We start from the raw sequence: 22,575 nt of genomic DNA, 5'->3' as shown, positions 1-22,575 counted from the left end.
TGCTGTATCACAGACCGTGTGAAAATGGCCGAACTAGGAAGACTGTCTCCTGCTGGTGGTGGTGGAGGCGTAAGCGAGACCCAGGCATGTCTGTTTAGGTCGGTTCGCAGCAGATTTCCCGAGGCTTCCTTCCCCAGCCCGCGGCCCGCTCCAAGTATCGTGCTCTCTCAGCAGCAGCCCTCCCTACACTGGCTCTGACCCTGCACTCTGCTCCCCCCGCCACCCAGTTCCCAAGATTCTGAGGGTCGTACTTCCACCTTGGAGCCCGCGCATGTCCCAGAGCAGCCTGAGTGACCACTGGGAGACGTGGCAGCTGTTCCCACGGTCACAGTAGATGGACCTCAGCAACAGCCCTTCCCAGCCTTGGCACCAGTGACGTTCTGCGTCACTGCGCTGGGAGGACATTGTGGGATCTTTAGTGGCCCCCTGGGGTCTGCCCAGTAGATGCCAGTGACACACCGCCAGTCCCTTGCCGGTTAGGACAACCAAAACTGTCTCAAAAAATGAAGTGTCCCCTCGAGCACAAAACTACCCAATTGAGAACCACTGCTTGAGACAGATTATTTAGAAGTGAGTCTCCTGGACCACAGGCCGGAGTCTGGGTGGCCACTGGTAGGAGACAAGGATTCACGGAGACTGTTTTGATCTTGCCACGTCATTTGGATATTTAGGCTACGCAAAAATAAAACCGACAGAACTGCAGCCCGTGCTGACTTGTGTTTCAGTAAGTCAAATGAAGATCTCTCTAAAATTTACTCATACAAGTTACAAGCAGCGGGAATGCAGACTGGAGAGGGGTTAGGGAGTGAACGTGTTAAGCTAGCTAACGGGCAGTTTAAACTCGGCACACCCAATGTTCACTTGCTGAGGGACACCGAATGTGTGTCCACAGCGAGACAGGGAAGAGCCCGCCCGCTCCCGCCTCCAGAGAGCACCGACGCCCTAAGACGGTTACTCGCCGTAAACAAGGCGTTTGTTCTCTGAGACCTGGAGTCGTGCCTCAAACCCGGGCTTTGGTCTTGCTCTCCCCGTTCGGTCACAGCTGAACTGCGACACGAGAGAGGGAATCTAACTCGTTTACTGGCGACAGCCCGTCCGTCCCGAGTGAGCAGTGAAAGGCTAAGCCTGCAGGACATCCCCCAGCCCTCTCAACTCCAGGGCTCTAGCACGGTCACTGTAGGGACGAGAGAGAAACCGAAACATTCCGGACACGTAACCATGAGCTTCTGCCTGGTTAGAATCCACCTTTCCCTGCGGAAGATGGTTTCTGTTACGATTTGGTATTCTCCACAGCAGTTTGGCTTTTTTAAGTTTTAAAACTGAGATTCACTTCATTGTAGTTCTAAGGTGAAGGGTACAGAAATGCTACAATTTATACAGAAGGTGGTTATTGTGGGAAATGTGGACAAGGGGGTAGAAATCATTAAGGAGACACCTGTGCATGTCCGTGAGAGTTGTCTATTGTATGATTTTACAACGGACGGTAAGCTACGAAAATGGTTAATACCGTAATTGTTCAGTTAAAGCATCTAAGAAATAAAGTAAGCCTTCAAGGAATTCCCACTTTTCATTTTTTGAAACGTCGGTTCTAGAAAATCGGCATCGCACTTAATCGTCACGGCACCAAGTAGCTGGCTCATTTACCACCGCCGCGGGCCACCGTGCCAAAGATGAGATGGGGGTAGAGGACAGGGACATTTAAAATGTGTGCCTTGTACCAAATGCAGGAGTAGTTCTGAGACCCGTCTTCAGACACAGTCAAGCAGCGCGCGCCCTGTGATTACAGTGGGTGTTATTTGCCAGGACCCGCAGGCCGGGTTCACGCTAATGCGGTTCAGATGCGGGGTCACTATTTCTAGGTCAGGTGTTGAGCCGGCGCCTCACTCGTGCGGGTGAAGCGTTCCAGTGGGCCATCCGGGAGGGTATAGCAGTGCTCGCTGCTGTTGGTCTGATTGAGCTGGCGTCCAATTTCAAGCACAACTTACATTTTCTACGGTGATAGGTACAGAGCTATGCGTGTCTTTCGGAGCTAAGTTCCTGCCAGGGGGAGGCATCACTTGCCTGCCTGTCCGATGTGGACCGGGACTGTTCTGTCGGCCCACTTGTGAATGACAGGCACAAAAAGCCCGAGAGATCCAACAACTGAAACCAGAAGGAAAGTCCACAGAAACACCCGGTCCAGCACCTGGGCTATGAACTTCCAATCTTCAACAACCTGTTGCAGAAGAAGAAAAAACACACATACGTTTAACACGTGACTGAAAGTTGCATAATCAAGACATTACACACTGAGTTAGAGGCCAGGCCAGCTTCTGCCGCCCACCCCCGCCGCATGACAGCGAGGGACCCTGTGCTCAGAGCTCGGGACGCGTGCAGGACCACTGCACACGCTATTAAATTACAAGTTGATTTGTAATATATTCAAGTGGCATATTTTGACAGATGTTTAGTAAAGTCAGGATATACTACTTGAATAATTATTATAAGATAAACTAAAAAAACTCTCTGATTCTTTTTCTATAGTTATTTCTGTGACTTACTCTTGCCCAGCAGTGCTTACTTATTTTAATTTGTGAAGACAGCCCAGCCTGAGGTTAATTAATTTCAAGCCAAGTTAAAAGTTGGTTCAGTATAATATCTATTGGACAGTCCCGAATCTTCTTCCCTGCCCCACAAGCTGCATTATTTGGTTTTGGATTCCCTGGGGGCCTTTTAATCTGAGCTCGTGAATTCAGCTCTGCTGGCCTGGACCTCAGTTCATTCCATTTCGCAGCCTAAGCAGGGAGGGCGCTCAGCAGCGCTCAGTGACCTCAGAGGAAGGGCAAGGGGAGACCAGCCCCTGAGCACCAGAAGTTGCCCCTGCTTTCATGAGGCACGAGGTCCCCTACAGGAGCTCTGCCCCCAGGTGTGGGACAATGTGGACTTCAGGGGGCTATGAACACTCTACTGATTGTCTGAGTCTCCCCGAAAATAAAATCCATTTACTGCCTCCAGGGGATGAGTGCTGGTCCTTTCACACAGCCCTTTGCAGACATCAATTAAATTCCATCTCTATTCCAATCATCACTTAACATTTATGTTTTAAGACCCCATCGATTGCTTTAGACCTCATAAACTCATCATACTAATCATGAAATAGTAACCTTACAAATCCACAAGCATTACACGTTTTTCCGAAATCTATGTCCTATGCTCCTTCTGGGGGGAGGGCTGTGATTTTATCAGATTCGCTTTGATGCTTCTTCCCACACCTGCTAGACATTTTTCCATTTAAAGAAGCTTTAGAAATGAGAATTCATATAATTTTAACGGGACTGTCCCAAGTAAATTCAATTATGAAAATGCTATATTCCTAGCTTTAAAAATATTATACACGAGTAAGAATGGTGGGATGCCTGAGTGGCTCAGTGATTAAGCCTCTGCCTTCGGCTCAGGTCATGACCCCAGGGTCGTGGGATCAAGTCCCACTTCGGGCTCCCTGCTCAGCGGGGAGCCTGCTTCTCCCCCTGCCTCTCTGCCTGCTTGTGCACTCTCTCTGACAAACAAATAAACAAAATCTTTTAAAAAAGAGTAAGAATGGTGACATTGAAATGTGATGTTTTGAAAGTTCAATCTAATATCACATTAGTAGAATGTATTCATGTTCAATTCTTACTTTAAATATTAACCTTAAGAAGCCAGTGAGAGTTATTTTCCCTAATAAAGTTTGACATGAATTTTTATTTTTAAGCAAATTAAGCATATTATTAAGCACCATTACTAAACTTCACATGAACACTTTGGCATGTGTGACACCCAAGAATACCTTACTGCTTTTAATTTCACTGATATTCTCTTGTAAATGAACAAAAGGACATATTCTAGAAGAAATATCTTGGTTATATTTATAAAGCCTCCATTAGGCTCATTGGTTAAAAAATGAAACAAATTCTGATCAATGATCGTGCCAAGTTGTGCCGACAGATCAGCACAGAATTCAGACACAAAATTATGGAAGATAGAATTAAAATAATCATGGCAGGATTGTCACTCTTGAGAATGACGGAGTGGCTGGGGGGACGGAGAAGCAAGGAGGGTAGAGATGCTGATGTTTTGACTGAAGCCAGTTCCAGTAAAGACCTTCTAAGGACAGTGCCCCAACATTTGTGGCCCTCGACATTGGGGTCCCCTCGAGGTCCTGCCATTTACTCCGCCACACTCAGAACAGAAACAGCCGCGTATCGCAAACACCACATGACACAGACCTCACGGACGTCGTTCTCCTTCATGACGTGTCTGGTGATGTAGCGGATGGATTCCAGCGCAGCCTCCAGTGGGTTTTGAGAAGACTCTGGTCTCCCAGCGCCCTCAGTCCCCTCTTTCGGAGCAAAGTACCGGTCCACGTGGCTTCTCATGCAGAGCAGTTTGGGAAGCTTGTGCAGAAAGACCCTGCGGACCCAGGGTGCCATGGCGTCATGTGTTGAGGAGGAACGGTGGTGGATGTTGATGGCGAAGACAGTGACCATGATGGACAGCGTCACAAAAATCATGGTGAACACCAAGTACTCTCCGATCAGAGGGATCACTTTGGAAGACGAGGGGATGATCTCCTCGATAACCAGCAGGAAGACCGTCAAAGAGACCAGTACGGACGTGCAGAGACAGATCTTCTCCCCTTCGTGGGAGGGGAGATAGAAGACGAGCACGGTTAGGAAGGAGAGGCCGATACAGGGAATGATAAGGAATAAGGTGTAGAAGAGAGGCAGGCGCTTGATGACAAAGGAGTATGTGATGTGTGGGTACCAGCAGGAGCTGTCCGTCCTGTTCCCTTTGCTCCCCGTGGCACTGACAATCTCCCACTCTCCGTTGTCGAAGAAGTCTCTCTTGTCTACGTCTTGGTCCTCCAAAATGATATCAACCTGTGATCCGTCGTAAGTCCAAGAACCAAACTTCATGGAACAGTTTTGGAGATCGAATGGGAAAAACGTGACATCGATGGTGCAGGAACTCTTGTAGTTTGCGGGTGGCGTCCAGGTCACCGTGCCGTCATGCCTGACGACAGCTTTTGTGCTGGCCCCCTCAAAACGCCCGTCTGCACTGAAACACACACACGTACAGGACAGTGAGAGATGAGACAGCCCAAGCCCGTACTTCACGAGCCTTCTGTGAAAGAAAGCCTGTGCCAAAACACGAGACACTTCGTAGATGAGTGTGCCGGAGACACGAGACTCTGTTCTAAGCCCATCTTCCTCAAACACGGGACCCTCCGGGAGCCGAACTCCTTCCACATCCTCTCCAAGACTGGCGAGCCAGCTCGACTTCCCAGCATCCTGACTCGTGAGAGGCTGAAAGACCTCACCTGACCTGTGAACTACAACTGGGCAACTTAAACAGTCAGAGAGCAGCCAGAGCCCGACTCCACGCACCGAGACTCCCCCACAGTGCTCTTCCCTCTGCCACAAACACTGGACGCCAGCCTGTGGGCCTCTCGAGCTCTGCCACCCCGGGAACTCACATCCTGGAGAAGTCAACCGACAAAAGCTTTCTTTGAAATACCAGTTTCTTTTATCTTAAAACTCATGTGACTTTTGTTAGACTCCTGCCTATGCAGACGTGCTATCAGCAGCGCGGAGTACAGGACACTCCAGGGAGCTCTGTCCTGAGAATGTACACCTTGTTCCCTCTTCACCTGTGGAGAAGCGAGCAAGGAAAGGGTGTCTAAAGACTGGTATTTTTGCATAGCATTTGCTCTGACTTTGTGCCAAATGCCTTCTTGCAAATACCACAAAGTGCTTTAGGAGAAGCACAAATTCCCAGATTTGCCATGGGTGGTCCTAGAAAACCTGAAAGTCGATCCCAGAATTATCCTTTCCCCAGTGAGAACCATCCTGAAGACATGGCGAGGTAGGACGCCCGTGGAGATGAGTGGACTCAACACCCCTCATCAAGGGATAATTCCAATGCAGTATTTAAGGAAATTAGAAGCAAAATTTATTTGAACATGAAGTAGGACTTCAACAATTTTTTTGAAAAAATACCCCCCAAATCTGGAAGGCAATCTGGCAGATATGTAGTCTATTGAATCAGAGGGTAGGTCTGACATCAGGCTGCCTCGTGGGAAGCCCACTCGGACACCGGCAAACTGTGGGGTCGTGGCCAAGGTTGTAACGCCAGTCCCCGTTCGTCCGTCAGCAATGCCACCCAAATGACAGTCGGGCTCGGAGCTTGGAGCACGCGGCCAGACACGGAGTGAGTCCGCTGTACATGTCGGCTACTGTGCACATTGTCTCCAAGTGTGGGATGATGGGGTTATTATAGGTGACCCCCCACTTCCTTACACCTTCCTGGACTTCCCAGATGCTCTACAAGTCTTAAAAAAAAAAAAAAAGAACACGTTTACGATCAGGAAACAATATGCCAAGAAAAGGAGGATCCACAGAACCTACGTGTAGGTTCACAAAAAACATAGGATCAAGTCATTTGATCTTAGAGCTAAACAATGTTCCAAGAGAAGAAAAAATTACTAGTGCCTCATAAAAATACAAGTGTTTCCTTTTAAAAACACAAAGTGGTATTTAGAATATAACTTACTTATCAAACAAAACGATGTCTGGAGTCCAGAGAGAGTCTGAAGGGACACGTATAACTTTTATTCCTCCGTACTCCTCAGGATGCCATCTTAACTTCACGTCCGTCCACTCCTTCAGAACAAAGACAATGGCCTCAATTGCCAATTCCAATGACATCGAAGGTCAAGAGTAGTAAAAACTACACTTTTTAACAAATCCAGAAGTTCTAGACACAGAAAGCATCTCTGCTCGCCACAGAGAACACTCAGCTCCACATCTTTCTTGAGAGCACGGGAGCACAGCCTCTGGTCCTCATGCAACACAGGTGAGGCCCGTGCTCTCCTCGGCACCTCCTCCCCCACCAGTGACCACGCCCAGGGCTGCAGCCATGGGCATGTAAGGACCAAGTTTAGGCAGACTTTCTCTTTTCCAGCTCTATTGTCATTGGTTGGACTGGTCCCTGCAGGGGGACTGGATTTATTACATACTCCACAGATATAAACACCTGTCCAACCTCCACAAAGTGACATTCTGGAATCATGTTAAGACTTGCACCCCCAAAATAGGAGCCTTTTAGGAATTAGGGCCAGGGAACTGGTAGTCGGTGTTATAATTAGGAATAATAAAGACCGAAGGGAAGCACACAGCAGCAGCTGAGGACGTAAGTCTGATGGCCCAGAAGACAGAGAAGTCCTTTCTACAAAGGGGCTCTGTCTGTAAGAGTAACTCATCCCCCATTCCCATCTCACTCCAAGTAAATACCACCATCCCGACACCAGCCCAGGTGCCTACTAAACACCTCCCACTGCTTCTCTGACCTCATCTATACACCCCTCCTTCCCCATGGTTCACTCATCCCTACCCATACTGGCTGGCTTGCTCCTCCTGAAACACCACAGGCACACTCCAGCCACAGGGACTTTGCACGTGCTGGTCCCTCTCTGCCTGGGTCAGTTCTCCCCCAGATACTCATACGGCTTCTTTCTCCTCCTCCAAGCCTTGCTCAAACACTACATTCTTCTCAATGGTTTCCCCACCCATCCTATTTAAAAGTACATCCCCAAAGATCCCGTATCCTTGCCCCCTGTGAAGCTTGTCAGTGTTCGAGGCACAATACAGCTTCCTTGATTCTTTCCTCTGACCAGAAGGAAGCTTCCTGATGGCCAGGACTTCTGTCTGTGTTGTTCACTGCTGTTTCCCTGGTGCCCACAAGGATGCCTGGCAGACAGCAACCGCTCCATGAGAACCCCATCGACCCCCACCCTCCTGCATCCTTCCCCGCCCCCAGACACCTCCTGCTCGCGTTTCTCTGTGCTGTCAATCCTCTGGTCACAGCACCCGGGACCACTCAGGTGACCTTTTGCATTTCATACACACCTGTTTCAACCAGACATTTGTTGTCATTAACTGGTTTTTCTCATCCTAGAAAACAAAAATGTAAACAAGGCTGATTATTTCAAGTATAGAAACAATAATTCTAGAAATAAGAACTTTTACAGTTTTATACAAACACTCCTGTCAGTACAGTCCCTACATCCTGCCCATCGATGCCGTTCTCTGGAAGGGCAGGATCCTTTTTCAGCCTAACTGTACATCATTCCCCTCAGGGTGCTCTGTATGTCAGGTACACCGCCGTGGCACACACCACCGGCATCTCCGACTGAACACACGGGCTCAACTACACTGTGACGTCAAAGCTGAGACACAGTCCAAGGAATGGGCACAGCATGACTTTACGTCCTTAGTGCTAAGAAAGGAAGAAGCTGACTGTGAATTATTGATAAAGCCCACGGTGACCTCAGAAGTGCCGCGATGCAGGGAAGGTAGTTCCGTGTCTCCGCTGAGCACAGCTCTGAACCTCCGAGGCACTGCCACGAAGACAAGACACTGCGCTCGCTGCCCTGCGTGGGACCTCATGAGCTCTTACAACCGGCTTTGCTAGAGAACTGAGTTCTTCAATACTTGCCACTCACACCTCCCTGATGTTGTTTCTTTGCTGAGACCAGCATTTCACTGAATTCTCAAGGCCCAACTAAAGTGACATTTCTTCCATTACATTTATGGAAACATCATGGTGCCGACTGGGCCCCTACGAGACCATCGTGATCATCGGCCACAGTGTGCGGGATATAATGCCAAGTGCAGAGACCCACACGGTAAGAGGCCATCCCTGGGCTCAGGAGAGGGGACAGGGTTTTAAATGGCTCAGGTGCCTAGAGGGCACTCATTCCAACAGCAGGTGAGCACCTGGGAGAGAGGAGGAGGATGGAGGAGACACCTCCCTTGGGACAAAGACAGGAGTGAAGTCCCTCCCATGGGAACAGCTACCAGGAAACACAGCAAGGCCATCCCTCCTGCACTCCTGTTCCAAAGGGCAATTGTCCTTGATTAAAGCACTCAAGCTGACAAGGACCTAGAGATTTCATCTACCATAACCCATTCATTCTGCAAGTATAGAAACCAGCACAGTGAGGCCACTTGCCTAAATATCACCAACTGGTGGGAGAACTGATGTTAGAATTCAAATCTCCTGGGTTTAAACCCTATCCTACCAGCTCCCCCGTGTGCCCAGGAGTCATACAGCATCCAGAGTAAGGGCTGGTCTCTGTGCCCAAAGTTCTAAACAGAAGCATTAACAATTAGGCAAGTTCTGGTAAACCTATTACCTATGACCCTATAAAGCAATAGGTCATCCTTGAGAATCTAATGAAAATTATAGACCTTTTCCCCAGAAAAATGTGAACACACATAAATTTTGCACCATGGGCTAGGACCCAGTCAATACTTGATATCTTCAATACAGATAAAGGAATAATACCTAAGTTCACAACCAGCCCCAAATGTGGCTGTACAGCTCAACTTAAGGGGACCTAGTTGTCTCCCAAGCATCTCTCTTGCGTTCAGCACTATGCAGGATGTAAAAGACACAAACCCAAGCAAGGACAAGCGCAGGTGTCCTTGTCACCAGGACACAAGTGCCCGTTAGCTACACATAAGTTGAACAGAAAAGTTTCAGGGGCAATAGTTTTTTTGTTGTTTTTTTGTAAGATTTTATTTATTTGACAGAGAGAGACCCAGCGAGAGAACACAAGCAGTGGGAGTGGGAGAGGGAAAAGCAGGCTTCCTGGCGAGTAGGGAGCCCGATGCAGGGCTCGATGCCAGGACCCTGGGATCATGACTTGAGCCGAAGGCAGACCCTTAATGACTCAGCCCCCCAGGCACCCCGCAGGGGCAATCATGTTCTAACCTGACTGTAAAATTAGCAACTGACGAACCAGCCAACATGGAGATTTCAGAAAGATGAGTGAGCGAGAACACATGGGGAAGAAGGTGGGAATCTGAGCAAACTTCTCGAAGGAGTCCCCAAACATGACCACAGACTGAGGTCAGCGATGACAGGGACGTCCGTGCTCCATGTCCTCACCACACCTCCCCCAGCTCCTGTCCTCCTTCCATCTTGTCATCGTCATCACTGACCTTACGTGTTCTGGGCTCTTCTCTCAGGAGAGAGCCCTTCCCCAGCTTCCCTGCTTGGCTCATCCTTTCTTCCACCGCCTCCTCCGGGACGGCCCCTCCAGCATCCCCTGCTCGCTTGAACACGCATCAGTCCCACATTTTCGACACTCGGCCCTGGGCCAGGCTGTCCCTGCTGACCCTGAGCCTCCTGTCTCCTCACAGAGCCGCGTGTGACTTCCCAAGGGCCTCGGGAACATTTTCTTTTGAACGACCACAAGCACCTGCTATTGGAGTGGGACACGTTATCTCCTCTGCCTGCTGCAGAGCGACGGATTCAACCTTTCAGACCTGTTCTTCTCTTGTCACCACGTGGACCTCAAAACCTGCCACCTCCTGCTCTACTCAGTGCTCCAGTCCGGCGACTCCTGCCTCCTGGCCTCCACAGGCCTCCCAAGCTTCCTGTCGCCTTCACTCCTCAAGACCACATATTTAACCATCCTATGGCTCTTCCTAAAGCACAGCTTCAACCACACCTGTGGCCTTCACATATGTCATCCGCACAGCCCTTACTGTGCGCCAGGCACTGTGCTGGGCTCTCGGACGGACCCGAGGAATGAAGCTCAGCAAGCTTGGAGGGCACCGCCCTGAGCGCATGAGCGCCAGCCACCGTGATGGCCACTTGTCAAGAGCAGAGGGCGACACTGACAGAGGAGACTGTCTTGGGAACTCGGGAAAGACTCCACCACAGGTCAAATAAATTTGGCCTTGAAGGATGAGCGACTTGTTCCAAGAGGCAACAGAAAAATGGCAGGGGGCACAGCATTGTGGCATGTAGGCAACCCGAGACCCATCAGGCCATCCCAGGGTGGCTCCCAACATTAACCCTTTGATCTCAACAGACAAAAAGGCTCCTGGTCACTTCTGAGCCTGTGATCACACTGCTCCTTGTTACTTTCCTCCCTGCATGTGCAATCCCTCACTCACCACAACGCCGGCCCCAGTGCCCCCTCCTCTATCTTGCTTTCTTTGACGATCTGATCAAAACCTGAGTTCCCAAATTTTTGTGGCCAGTAATGCTGTGTCCTATAGTGACTCCACTTACTTGCTCACAGTCCCAACTAGAAAGAAAGGTCTTTGAGAGCAAGCCCCCTCACCCTCCTACTTCTCTGTTGTATTTATATTGAAAATTCCCAAGCAGAGGGCCAAGCACACAACACAGTCCATATTCACTGATCTTTCTGGAGGCAGTTAAAGTGACATATATCAACAGACTTTTAAAAATGTGTATCCTGTGGGGCACCTGGGTGGCTCAGTCAGTTAGATGTCTGCCTTCAGCTCAGGTCATGATCCGGGGGTCCTGGGATCAAGCCCTGCATGGGGCTCCCTGCTCAATGGGGAGCCTGCTTTGCCCTCTCTCTCCCCATGTTTGTGTTCCCTCTCTCACTGTCTCTCTGTCAAATAAATAAACAAAATCCTTAAAATAAATAATAAAATTTTGAGGGGGGAAAAAAACAGGAGGAAAAAAGGCCTTCTTTATGTCAAAATAGCCCAATTTTAAAACATACACACAGGAAAAACTTGCAAGAAATACAGCAAAATGTTACCACTGGTCATCTCCGGGTCATAGAATCACAGTCAGTTTTTATTTCCTCGTCTGTATTAACACACTTTCCAAACTCTCAACAAAAATTATGCATTGCTTCTCTAATTAGGAAATAAAGGCACACCTATAAATGTTGGTGTACATTCTTTATCTCATGCACGCACACACACGGGCTATTCTGGGAACACAGCAGGGAAATAATTATTGATCGACATGATCAGAACAAGAAGAAACTAATTTAGGGGCGCCTGGGTGGCTCAGTGGGTTAAAGCCTCTGCCTTCGGCTCAGGTCATGATCCCAGTGTCCTGGGATCAAGCCCCGCATCGGGCTCTCTGCTCGGCGGGGAGCCTGCTTCCTCCTCTCTCTCTGCCTGCCTCTCTGCCTACTTGTGACCTCTGTCTGTCAAATAAATAAATAAAATCTTTAAAAAAAAAAAAAAAAAAGAAGAAACTAATTTAAAAATTAGCGTGAACTTTGTCCTTTAAGTAGAAAGGATCTCCCGACAATAAAAACAAGTTACAATGGAACAGATACTCCCTGGGCGTCATATGGGAAAGTCTCAGCTAGGTGTTAAGTGTGATACTGAAACAATGATCTGCTGAGATACCTTCTGGTCCCCAAAATCTACAACTCTACTCTTGGACTTTCTCCTCTTTAAAATGTTGACTTTTTAAAATTGTATTTTTAAACAAATGTAATGAGAATCTCCCATATAAAAGGTTTACTATCCTTGAACTTATTAAAAACAGGCCCATTAAAATGACCAATAAATGACTTCTAAACTATACGGTATTAGAGAAACAGTGTATTCCTAGGCCTCTCGTGTAGTAGTTCTTTCTCCCTGCTGAGTTCCTTCAGGAGAATGACTGTCTCGTCCATCTTTGCCATCCCCGCGGCCTCACATGGTGCCTGGGCCCCCACGATGCCCTCAGGAAGCCCATAAGAAATGAAGTATGTCGTGATATGCACACCTACCACATCCACTAACTGAGATATCGCAAGGCCAAACTTTATTTTTATTTTGTCGTTCAGGTGCTCCACGGGACGGACCCATCTTTCGTAGTCTTGAAACAAATCCTTAAACAAACTGTCTTCATGTTTCGCAACAAAGGATGGTTCAGCTAATCCTGTATAAAAATGTTTAAAAGTTAGTGTATTCGCTTGTCTCCCACCAAACACCCCTACGTCAAAGAACATTCGGCTTTATCAAGGAACCAACCTATCATTTAGACTGTTAACAGAGCTTTTACAGGAAAATATTAATACAGATGTTTATGATCCATAAAGGACACTGTGGTTCGGATACATTTCTAGTTAAATCAGATTACTCACATGGAAATATGCTGAGTTCCCTAGGAAACACTCACTACTTGATACAGAGTATTTTAACAAAAGCTTTTAAGCTTTTAAATAAGTTACTGGAGCTAAAGGGGTTGCTTGTCATAAAATTCGAAACCTAGAAAATAGATACTTTGAAGTTTATTTATATCAACTGTAAATGTAAAATAAACAAGTTTTAACTTACATGATTTTAATATAAAACATATAAACGTTGCATGAATTATTCAGATTTGTCATACTTTGTTTGCTATACGTTTATATAAAATTACCTTATGGCCTAACACTTTTAAAAAAAGAGAGAGAGAGAGAGAGAAAGGAAAGAGAGAGAAACAAAATTTTAAAGATTTCGATGCTGTAGCCACAGACTGGTTAGATTTACAGGTCATGGTCATGTTTCTATTTCTACTGAGTTTAACTAAGCCTCTCTGAAGAAATGAGAGATTTCAGTGTTATATAGTTCAGAGTCTCTGTTATGGATATGTCAAAGGTGTGAAATTCAAGCATGACATTTACTAGGACTCATGATTTTACAAAGAAAAAGCATTTACTTGAACCAAACCCCCACTGGCTTGTTTACCATTAAGCATGCACGCAGGGATTTATAGTAGCTGGTGATGGTCCTTCTCCAACCGAAACGGTCTGACAGAAAATTAGAGCTTTCATGTTTAAAAGCCGTTAATTTTAGAGCTTCATGTTAAAATAGCATTACCAAACTATTTCTCCTCTCCTAATCCTGTTTAAAATCTTAGCCTCCAAAATACCAAAAGTTTGTTTAAAAAATAAAAATAACAAACAGAATGTATTTTAATAGCATCTAAGAACCTTTTGCCTTAGGGAAAAAAATACTAGCTTGAATTGCCATCTCAAATCTTGTTTGAAAGAAAGTAGATAGAGTATAAATAAGTTGATAAATTAATTCTAACATTCTACTTAATGATAATCCTTAAGATACTGCCTTGTAGGAACACCTGGGGGGCTCAGTGAGTTGAAGGTCTACCTTCGGCTCAGGTCATGATCCCAGGGTCCTGGGATTGAGCCCAGGTGTTGGGCTCCCTGCTTGGCAGGAAGTCTGCTTCCCCCTCACCCTTTGCCTGCCGCTCCCCCTGCTTGTGTTCCCTCTCTCACTGTCTCTCTCTCTCTCTCTCTGTCAAATAAATAAATAAAATATATTTTAAAATATATTTTAAAAAAAGATACTGCCTTGTAAATATCTTCATAGTACATCCAATATCAGAAATACCATTTCCTTGACACAATTTTATAGAAATGGGAGGTGCTAAAATCAGTGCTATTTTTAAAAATATTTTATTTATTTATTTATTTGACAGAGAGACTTATTTTATTTATTTGACAGAGATCACAAGCAGGCAGAGAGAGAGGAGGAAGCAGGCTCCCCGCTGAGCAGAGAGCCCAATGTGGGCCTCGATCCCAGGACCCTGAGATCATGACCTGAGCCGAAGGCAGAGGCTTTAACCCACTGAGCCACCCAGGGGCCCCTGTCAGCGCGATTTTAGCATAAAACCTTAATCATGCATTCAAATTCTACTTAGAGAATGTTTAGCTGGCTCTAAATGTGTCGAGTTTTTGCTGCTCATAAACCTCCGAATGCTTTGAGGAGAAGACCCAGTGCATTCCCCTCGCTTCACAGTGAGGCTGTGGGACTGGAAAGGCCGCTGCTGCCGACCTGGTTCGGGGAAGAGCCTGCAGGGCACCCAGGGCCCCTCCACCCCTTGCTCTTTCCACCCTAACACTGGCACCTGTGCCAGCTTCAGGGAAGTGCTCATTCGGTGCTGCATGCCCTGAGCCCTCCAGCCCTGCTGGCGTGTGCTCGTGCCTTCGACAAACGGTTCCGGCCGCATGCCCAGAACTGGGAGCACAGGGATAAACAGGGAAGGCCCACCAGGAAGACTGACCACGGTGTACATGATACTATGAAACTCTCTGGAAGCTGATCAAACGAGAACATTCTTTTTTAGAAGTTGCCCTGAATAGTTAACATTTGCTCATGTATTTCTACTCAAAATAAATAATTTAAATCAGTTGCTTTCAACCTCAGTTCCTTGGAATCCCAGAGCATTTATTTCTCATACTTTTTTCCATGCCATTTTTGACTGAGATTGTGTGTTATTTAACATGCGCTGTTCTGTGCTGCTTTCCAGTTTTGCCATGTAAGTCTGGGGTCTCCAAAGAAACCTAAACCTCTAGAAGACAGAAATCATTTCTACGCTCCGGCAACTTCTACAGCCCTAACTAGGTATAATGCTGATCATGATAGTTACTTAATACATTTTAGTTTTTCTTCCCTTCCTGACTTAAAAAAAGAGGGAACTGGGAGAAAACATTTGCAGATCATTTATCTGACAAGAGGCATATATCTAGAATACACAAATGACCTTTTCAAGTCAATCATTTAAAAACCCAATAACCCAATTTTAAAATGGGTAAGGGATCTGAACATTTCTCTGAAGAAGAAGAGCCAACGAGTGTCTGAAAACATATTCAACACCTTTATCCATCAGAAAAACGCCAACCAAAACTACATTGAAGGCACCTGGCTGGCTGTCGGTGGGATGTGTGACCCTTGATCTTGGGGTCATGAATTCAAGCCCCAAGTTGACTGTAGAGACTACTTAAAAATAAATAAAATATTTTTTTAAAAAACCTACAATGAGTTACCATTCCATGCCCAGGGAGATGCCTATAATCAAAATCAAAGATCAACTAGTGTTGGTAAGGATGTGGAGAAACTGGGACCCTCGTACACTCCTGGCGGGAATGGAAGGTGGTGTGGCTGCCTTGGAAAACATCTGTCCGTTCCTCAGAGAGTTAACTACAGGGCTGTGATAGTCCTGGCAATTCCATTCTCGGTACACACCCAAGAGAAATTCAAACAGCCGTCCACACAAAACTTGCACACAGATGTTCACAGCAGCCAAAAGGTAGAAACCGCCCGGATGCCCATCAAAGGATAAACGGAGAGATGAAATGTGGAGTACCCAAAGGAATGTTAATTCGCCACTAAAATGAATGAATGAATGAATGAATGGTGCAGGCTGGAATGTGGGTGAACGTTTTCAATAACACGCTACGTAGAGAAGCCAGTCCCAAAGACTGTGAATTATATGACTCCACTTCCGTGAACTCTCCAGAACAGGCAAATCTAGAGACAGAGTAAGGCAGATTGGTGATTGCTTAGGGAGAGAGCGGTATGGGGGAGGGGGGAGATAATGTTCAAATACCATTTTCTGTGACAGCAGCACTATCCTGAACATACTAAAATTCTCAGGATCATGCACTTTAAATAGGTGAGTCATATCGTGTGTGAATGACGTCTTGATAACGCTGTCACTAAAAGGAGAATGTCCTTATGATGGAGCTCACACAAGGACCTACGTGGGCAATATAGCTCTGATCACCGCTGAGAAAACGTGACAGTGTGGATGTAACTGTAGAAAAATGTTATCCGAATAGTCACCCCACAAGTGTTCCCTTGCAAATAACAAAGATAAAACTAAGGCAATGCTGGCACATTTATGTTCCTTGTTTCTTTGTAATGTTTTATATGTTTCCTAGTAACAGTCTATATTTTTTAATTAAGACTTCATCCCTCGCAACAAATACTGGTGAATTCTACCAATCATTCGAAGAATTATTACCAATCCTTCTCCAACTTTCAAGTTCTTCCAAATATAGAAGAGGAAGAAACACTTTCCAACTCATTCTATGAGACCAACATTAGCCTGAAACCAAAACCAGATAAGGATGCCACAGGAAAGAGAATCACAGGCCAACATCCCTGACAAACATAGATGCGATAATCCTCAGCTACACAGCAGCAAACCAAATCACCAACACACTAAAGGATCATTCAACATGATCAAGTGAGATTTACTCCAGGGATGCGAGGACAGTCTAACACCCACCCACCAGTCAGTGGGATACACCACATTAACAACGTGAAGGGTAGAAATCACATGATCATCTCAGTGAATGCAGAAAAGCACTTGACCGACTTCAATATCCACTCATGACAAAGACTTCCAACAAAGTGGACACCGAGGAAATCCACCTCCACATCATGAAGGCCATGTATGACACGCCCACAGCTAACACCATACACAACAGTGAAAAGCTTTCCAGGACCAGGAATAAGATACCGATGCCCACCGTCACCACTTTTATTCAACGTAGTACTGGAAGTCCAAGCCAGAGTAATGAAGCAAGAATAAGAAATAAAACATGTCTTGGGACACCTGAGTGGCTCAGTAAGGTAAGCATCTGACTCTTGATTTTGACTCAAGTCATAATCTTGGGGTCCTGGGATCGAGCCCCCATGTAGAGCTCTGTGCTCAGTGGGGAGTCTGCTTGAGATTCTCTCTCCGCCCCTCTCCCTGTCTCATGCTCATTCTCCAATAAACACATCTTTAAAAAAAAAAAAAGAAGAAGAAGAAGAAGAAAGAAAAGTTATCTAAATCAGAAAGGAAGACATAAAACTGTCACTACTTACAGATGACCTGATGTTATATATAGAAAACCCTAAAGACTCCATCAAAAAATTGTTAGAATAAACAAATTCAAAAAGTTGCAGAATACAAAATCAATATACAAAAATCTGTTACATTTCAGTACACTAATAATGAACTATCAAAAAGAGAAATTAAGTAAATAATCTCATTTACAATTTCATTAACTTATAAGGTTATAAATTTAACCAAGGAAGTTAAAGACCTGCACACTGAAAACTGTAAGATATTATTGGAAGAAGTTGAAGATGATACAAATAAATGGGAAGATATTCCATGCCCATGAGTTATAAGAATCAGTATTGTTGAAATATCCAAATTACCCAAAGCGACCTACAGATTCAGTACAATCCCTATCAAATTCCAAAGGCATTTTTCACAGAATTAGAATAAACAATCCTAAAACGTGTGTGAAACCACAAAACATTCTGAATAGCCAAAGTAACCTTGAGAAAGAGCAAAAAAGTTGGAAGTATTACACTACTTCATTTCAAATTGCATTACAAAAAATAGAATCAAAACAGAGTGGTATTGGTGTAAAAACAGAGATCAGTGGAACAGAAAATACAGCACAGAAATAAATACAAGCATATATGATCAATTAATTCATGACAAAGGAGCCAAGAATACACAATGGGGAAAGGACAGTCGGTCATAAATCACATGTGGAGAACTGGACAGCCACATGCAGAAGGAGGATGCTGGACCACTATCTTACATTACACACAAACCTAACTCAGGACTGATTAAAGATATGAATGGAAGACCCGAAACCATAAAATCCTACAAGAAGACACAGTAAACTCCTTGCCATTGATCTCGGTAATGATCTTATGGATTCAACACCAAAACCAAAGGTAACAAAAGCAAAAATAAACAAATGGGACTATATCAAAGTAAAAAGCTTCTGCACAGCAAAGGAAACCATCAACAAAATGAAAAGACAGGGGTGTCTGGTGGCTCAGCCAGTTAAGCATCTGACTCTTGGTTTTGGCTCAGGTCATGATCTTGGAGTCGTGAGATCAAGCCCCACAGTGGGGACCACACTCAGTGCAGAGCCCGCATGGGATTCTCTCTCTCCCTCTGCCCCTCTTTTTAAAAGAATAAAAAGACAACTACTGAATGGGAGAAAATATCTGCAAACTGCAAATCATATATCTGATAAGGGGTTGATATCCAAAATATATAAGGAAGTCCTACAACTCACTAGCAAAACAATCCAGTTTTAAATGGACAGAGAATAGGAACAGACTTTTTCCCAAAGAAGACATACAGATGGCCAACAGGTACATGAAAAGATGCTCACCATCACTGATTATCAGGGACCTGCAAGTCAAAACCACACTGAGGCATTACCTCACACCCGTCAGAATGGCTCTTATAAAAAGAAGTCAAGAAAAAATGAGTGTTGGCAAGGATGTGGAGGTAATGGAACCCTTGTGCACCATTGCAGCACTGTGGAAAAATTAGAGCAGCCACTGTGGAAAACAGCATGGGGGACCCTCAAGAAATGAAAAATAGAAATACCCTACAATGCAGCAACTCCACTTTGGGCATTTATCTGAAGAAAATGAAAACACTAACTTGACACTACCCCAGCTCAACTCAAAAGAAGGAAATCTTGCCATTTGTGACAACACAAATGGACCTGGAGGGAATTATACTAAGTCAACAACAGACCATGAGTGATCTCACTTACATACGGAATATTTATTTTCAAAAGCTCACAAACACAGAGAACAGGTAGCTGGTTGGCAGAGGCAAGAGGGGAACAGGTGCGCAAAATGGGTAAAGGTACCAAAAGGCCCAAAACTTCGGTTGTAAAATAGACATCATGGTGATGTAATACGCAGTGAGTGAGTACAGTGGAATAGTGTGCTGAATATTTGAAAGTGTCTAAGAAAGTAGATCTTAAAATTCCTCATCAGAAGAAAAAGAATTTAAAGAAGAAAACTGTAAGTATATGTGGTAAAAGATATTAACTAGACCTACTGTGATGATCATAAAAATAATGTAAAAACTACTTTTAAGAGACTATTTTGTAGCGCAGTTCAAGGTTCACAGCAAACTTGAGGGGAAGGTGTAGAGATTTTCTATAGACTCCCTGTTCCCCATCAACACCCCCATGACAGTGGTACACTTGTGTCCGCGGATGAACCCAAAGTCCATAATTTACACTACGTTTCACCCCCGGCGTAATGTATTCTCTGTATGGGCAAGTGTGTAAGGACATGTACCCACCAGCACGGGACCGTCCTCGGGGCTCTCGCTGCCTTCAGCAAGCTTGGCGCTGTGGCCCTTCATGGCTCCCCGCCCACCACAACCCCAGCAACCACTCATCTTTCTACTGTCGCCACAGTTGCGTCTTAGTCTGTTTTTGAGAACTATCTTGATAAATAGAAAATGACATTGGCTACGGTGTAAATGTTGGTGCCCCCTAAAATTCATGCTGAGCTCCTAAGCCCCCTGGGTGATGGGATCAGTAGGGAGACCTCAGTCCTGAGCGCATGAGAGTGGGGCGCTCACGCACGAGCTAGCGCCTTGTGAAGAAGCCTGCAGACAGAGCCCCCAGCTGCTTCTGCCATGTGGGGAGACCAGGCCTGGAAGAGGGCCCTTCCCAGCTACGGGGGACCCTCGTCTCAGACTTCCAGCCTCTCAGGAGTCTGTTGTTGCCAAGCCACCCTGGTGGCAGTAAGTCGTTCCGCAGCCCAAGCGATTGGAGACCACGTGTGAGGAGGACTGAACAGTCGCCTCACTGTTCTGCGGCGTCAGTGGCAAATGCACGGACACCTTTCACAAGTGAAGAGTGTGAGAGGCTCTCATCGGCCCAGGATCACACAGCAAAAGGCTGGGAGGCCGACCTGGCACTGGGCTTTGAAGCCAGATTAATCTCCAAAGCCCGGGTTTTTCCTCCTCAACTGATTCCACCTCCATAGGGTAAGCACAGGTCAGCAGAACTCTGCCACTCAGTAGGCTTCTGGAGGTCATGGAAAGGGAGAGGGGGGGAGTCTTTATGTGTTTAAATGTTAAGCACTAACATACGTACTGATAAAGAGAAACATCTCTTTTCATCACAGATATGATCCCACCAGGGAGAAGCCTTCTGAAGCCTGCAGTCCCGGGATCTGATGAAGAAGAACCCTACTGCTCTCAAACACAGGGAGTAGAGACGTAAAGTATTACTGCCTTTTTGAAATATACCCTTGTCATATTTTACCCTTGCAAAATTTATCAAAAAGTATATATTCCCTTGGTCCGGCAACCCCACGCCCCACTCCCATAACAATACAGGCACCAACATATTAGGGCACCTGGTAAGGACGGTGGCCTCTGTACGGACTCTAGCACATATCTGGGAACCACAGAGACAAAGAGAGTGGGTCACATCCATGACACCAGTGACACCGTACATAGTGTACAGAGATGCCAAGACTGCTTGACGGGGAAAGGCCAATTTCTTCAACAAACAGTGTTGGGAAAACAGGATACCCACACACAAGAGAAGTTGACCCCTAACCACTCCCACAAGCCATATACAAAAATCAACTAAAAAACGGATTTCAAATGTGAGAACTCAAACCGGACAGCCCCGGGAAGAAGACACAGGGCAAAAGCTTCCTGACACTGTGCTCTGTGATTTCTTGCTTTTATGACAACAAAAACATGAGCAACAAAATCAGAAATGGACAGATGGGAATACCTCTAACTCAAAAACTTGTCTGCATGGGTAGGGGGTAAGCCTGCTAGTGCCCAAGGGGACACACTTGTAACAAGCAGTAAGTAAGCCATGCAGATCCGAAGCACAGTGTGAAGCTTAGAGAAAACAGTACCGCCCAGTAATTATGTAACGTGAGCATCATTGCTACAATGGCAGCCCCGTTACCATATAGAAATGCCTCAAAGTATCATGCTGCACACCTTTAACTTATGCAATGGTACATGTCAAATTCATTCAATAAAAATAAGTACCTTTTTTAAATTTTAGAAATTAAACATCAGAGGACACAATCAACAGGGAGAAAAGGCAACCTAGGGAATGGGAGAAAATATGTACATATCATATGTCCCATAAGGGGTAGAATTTTATTTTCTAAAATTCTATTTTAGAATTTTATTTTCTAAAATAAAATAGAATTTATTTATTTTCTAAAATAAAATAGAATTTCTATTTTCTAAAATAGAAAACAAATGAACAGCAACAAAAACCAAATAATCCAATTTTTAACAAATGGGCAAATAGACATTTGAATAGACATTTCTCTAAAGATGACATTAAAGGGTCACCTGGGTGGCTCAGTGGGTTAAAACCTCTGCCTTCAGCTCAGGTCATGGTCTCAGGGTCCTGGGATTGAGCCCCGCGTTGGGCTCTCTGCTCAGCGGGGAGCCTGCTTCCCCCTTTCTCTCTGCCTGCCTCTCTGCCTACTTGTGATCTCTGTCAAATAAATAAATAATCTTTAAAAAAAAAAAAAGATGACATTAAAATGGCAACAAGCATGTGAGAATTCGCTCACCGTCACTGATCATCAGACAAATGTGAGTCAAAATCACCAAGTGTCACCCACACACGGTAGGATGGCTACTCGTGAAACGTTAACAACCTGAAAATGTGTTGGAGGGAATGTGGAGAAGTTGGAGCCCTTGTACCCTGTCAGGGGAAGGTGAAATGATGCAGCGATGTGGAAAACAGTACAGAGTTTTCTCAAAACACTAAAAACAGAATTACGATATCATCCACAAGTCCCACTTCTGGGCATACACCCCAAAGAAGGGAGAGCAGGGTCTGGAGCTATGTTTGCACACCTATGTGTACAGCAGCATCATTCTCAACAGCCAAGACATGGAGTGACTCAGATGTCCTCCTGCAGATGAACAGATGTACAGAACGGGGGATGCACAGCCTGGAATATCACTCAGCCTCGAACAGGAAGGACATTCCGACCCCTGCGACGACGTGGACGAGGCCTGAGGACATTGTGCTCAGGGAAATAGGCCAGTCACAAAAAGACAAACACTGCATGATTCTACTCAGATGAGGTCTCTCGAGTGGTCAACTCACAGAAACAGGAAGTAGAATGTGCTGACTGGGGCAAGGAGGGGGGCAGC

The 22,575-nt window shown here is 45.6% G+C and overlaps 1 protein-coding gene across 2 annotated transcripts in view; it reads right to left on the bottom strand.

The window, feature by feature from the left end:
* Positions 1 to 2,053: 2,053 nt before the first annotated feature.
* Positions 2,054 to 22,575, bottom strand: part of CHRNA5 (cholinergic receptor nicotinic alpha 5 subunit) — a 41,296-nt gene continuing 20,774 nt past the window's right edge. For both annotated transcript variants that reach the window (XM_032836912.1, XM_032836913.1), the window contains exons 2-6: positions 12,584 to 12,735; positions 7,926 to 7,970; positions 6,571 to 6,680; positions 4,245 to 5,076; positions 2,054 to 2,215 (exon numbers count right to left, since the gene is read on the bottom strand). In XM_032836912.1, coding sequence (XP_032692803.1) covers positions 2,054 to 2,215; positions 4,245 to 5,076; positions 6,571 to 6,680; positions 7,926 to 7,970; positions 12,584 to 12,735 — 1,301 coding nt within the window. The remainder of the gene's footprint in view (positions 2,216 to 4,244; positions 5,077 to 6,570; positions 6,681 to 7,925; positions 7,971 to 12,583; positions 12,736 to 22,575) is intronic.

This window comes from Lontra canadensis, unplaced genomic scaffold (genome assembly GCF_010015895.1).
Source record: "Lontra canadensis isolate GAN:19392208 unplaced genomic scaffold, GSC_riverotter_1.0 scaffold94, whole genome shotgun sequence".
NCBI classification, from domain to species: domain Eukaryota; kingdom Metazoa; phylum Chordata; class Mammalia; order Carnivora; family Mustelidae; genus Lontra; species Lontra canadensis.
The sequence above is the reverse complement of the archived record's forward strand: the minus strand, read 5'-3'. Positions and strand labels throughout refer to the sequence as shown.